At 51.0% G+C, this 2,297-nt stretch overlaps 1 protein-coding gene across 1 annotated transcript in view; it reads right to left on the reverse strand.

Moving 5' to 3' along the window:
- Positions 1–1,259, reverse strand: part of QRICH1 (glutamine rich 1) — a 32,392-nt gene extending 31,133 nt beyond the window's left edge. Inside the window, exon 1 of the mRNA XM_019504879.1 lies at positions 907–1,259. Coding sequence (XP_019360424.1) covers positions 907–1,215 — 309 coding nt within the window. The 5' untranslated portion in view covers positions 1,216–1,259. The remainder of the gene's footprint in view (positions 1–906) is intronic.
- Between the last annotated feature and the right edge of the window lie 1,038 nt (positions 1,260–2,297).

Here is a 2,297-nt window from a genome sequence, read left to right on the forward strand (position 1 = left end):
CTATGAAAATTCCTTTGCATACAATACATACATACATACACCCATTAGCCAATTGCCCGTCAAGCCCCATGTCAGGCCTGCTCCCCCTTCCTTCCTGCTGCTTGGGGTCTGGGCCCACTCCCCCTTCTCCGTTGTGGTGGTGGGGGGAGGGAGGGAGGAGAGGGCTAAGGTTCTATGTGGGGGTGTGGGGAAGGACCGGGCCTGAGGGTGGGGAGAAGCTGGCTTGCTGCGGTTCTGGGGTGGAGCAACGGTTCTGGGCCAACCCAGTGGTGGCAGGGGGATGGGAGAAGGGGGGGCGGGGGGGGGAGAGGGGGGGGGGGGGGGGGGGGGGGAACAAGGGGGAAAAAAACAAAAAACAAAAACAGAGCAAGACGAATGCCCAAGGACATTTTCTTAGACTGATCTTACCACCTTGGGTCCAAAGTGACCCCAAAACCAGGAAGATTTCAAACCAAATCAAGGAGCTACAAAGCGAAGATGTCTCAGGTGAATCCTTTGTCTCTAGGAATGATTTCTTGACAATTATCAATGGGGAGAGAGACACACGCTTGGTTCTGTAACCACTCCAATGAACACACAGAAATGAGCAGAGAGCAGAGGGACCTGGGGTATTTATAGCTGCTTCCTGTAGAATCCACATGCCAAAACCACTACTATTTCTCCAAAGGGTTATACCACTACATCCACAGCTTCTCCTGGAGCAGGGCCCCAGGGCGCAACTTCATGAAGACACAAACAAGCTTCTTACAGGAAAGAGAAATAAGACTGGCACACAATACTTGGCATCCGAATAGCAGGGGTTTAAAAGACTGGACTGGTTTAAGCTGTGGCTCTAGATGCACAGGCTCCTGCAATGCCAGCCTACTGCTGGATGCATACAATGAAAGGGATGACCGAGACACTTACCTGGACCTGCTGTGGCTGCTGAACCTGTATCTGCTGCTCTTGCTGGGTTTGCTGCTGGACACTGGTTGTAACAGGACAAGCAAGTTCAAGCAAAGACCCAGCTACTTCTGTGCTGTCCGTGTAAATGCAGTTGCCACCCTGCTGATATACCATCGTGGTAGTGGCTGTCTGCTGGAACTCCTGTAGAGCTTCAGGCCCCTTGGAAGCAAGGGAGTCCAGGAACTCCTTCATCCTGTGCTGAGGGATTGTTCGCGCCTTCACACGGATGTATTCTTCAAAGGAAATGGTGTTCTCCAGGGAATTATTCATATTGCAAGGTCCTCAGGATTCCTTAACAAAGAGAAATTTGAATACTTTAATGGTTATACTGTACAAGAACATGAGCATAGTCAGTAGCAAACCACACACAGAGTGGAGCCCTACCAGGTAAGCGCGCATACCCTGAAGCCTTGCAAGGCAGGAGCTATAGTGTTAAGGTACCATATTTCTTTAAGTAGTAGTCAGCCCCTGGTTAACTGTGATAGGTCTGAACAGAGTTTTCAGACCGCCAACAGGAGAGGGGAGAGAAAACAGCAGCAAGAAGATTCCAAGAGAGAGGAAAAGGAGGTCTGGAAACAAGGGGACACCAGCAGCAGCCTGTGTGAGGAGGACATGCATGTGAGGTGAAGAGAGAAAAAGAAACCTGGAGAACAGGAAGACAGTGAGGGCAAGGAGAAAAACAGCAAAAAATCCACTTGAGAGCTCAAGGGTACTGAGTTCAAGGGTATGATTCATTTGAACTGCTGACTTATCCTGCCTTACTACGAGAACTATTTCTCTGATGAGTTTAGTCCTGTTTCTAATTAGCCTGGCAAACGATAAACACATTTAGACATTAAACCTCCAACCACTGGCGCGGTCATGAGGTCCAGTATAGCAACAGAGTTCAAACCACAGCTGCCAGAGCACTGAACTTTGGGAGTCTTGGGCTAGTGATATACGAAGAGGAGAAAAGGGGGACACAGACAGAGCCTTGTATGAGCTATAGCAACAGGTGCTGAGCAGAAAACAGCTACAGAAGAAGGAAGTGATCCCACAGCTTCAACCCTGAATGGCTGCAAGAGACTCGCTACAGCCAGGCAGCCCCACTTCAATCGAGCACCACCGCAGATGGAACTCAGGGGCAAAGAGGTGCAGCAGCAGCAACTTGTCAGCAGTGCTACATGCGATTTTAACAGGACTCCAGCTCCAGCCCTCACTAGAGTCCAGGAGCACAGGACCAGGCCTGGACTCCCTCTTCCCCGTTGAGGGACAAGGTCTAAACATGGCCGCAATCGCGGATGCACAAGGGGATTGTGGCTGCGAGGCACGGGCTGCAGGCAGCCAGCGTGCGGATCCCTGCGGGAGAGCAA

This window comes from Gavialis gangeticus, unplaced genomic scaffold (assembly GCF_001723915.1).
Source record: "Gavialis gangeticus isolate Ggan-Ray unplaced genomic scaffold, GavGan_comp1, whole genome shotgun sequence".
Taxonomy (NCBI): Eukaryota; Metazoa; Chordata; order Crocodylia; family Gavialidae; genus Gavialis; species Gavialis gangeticus.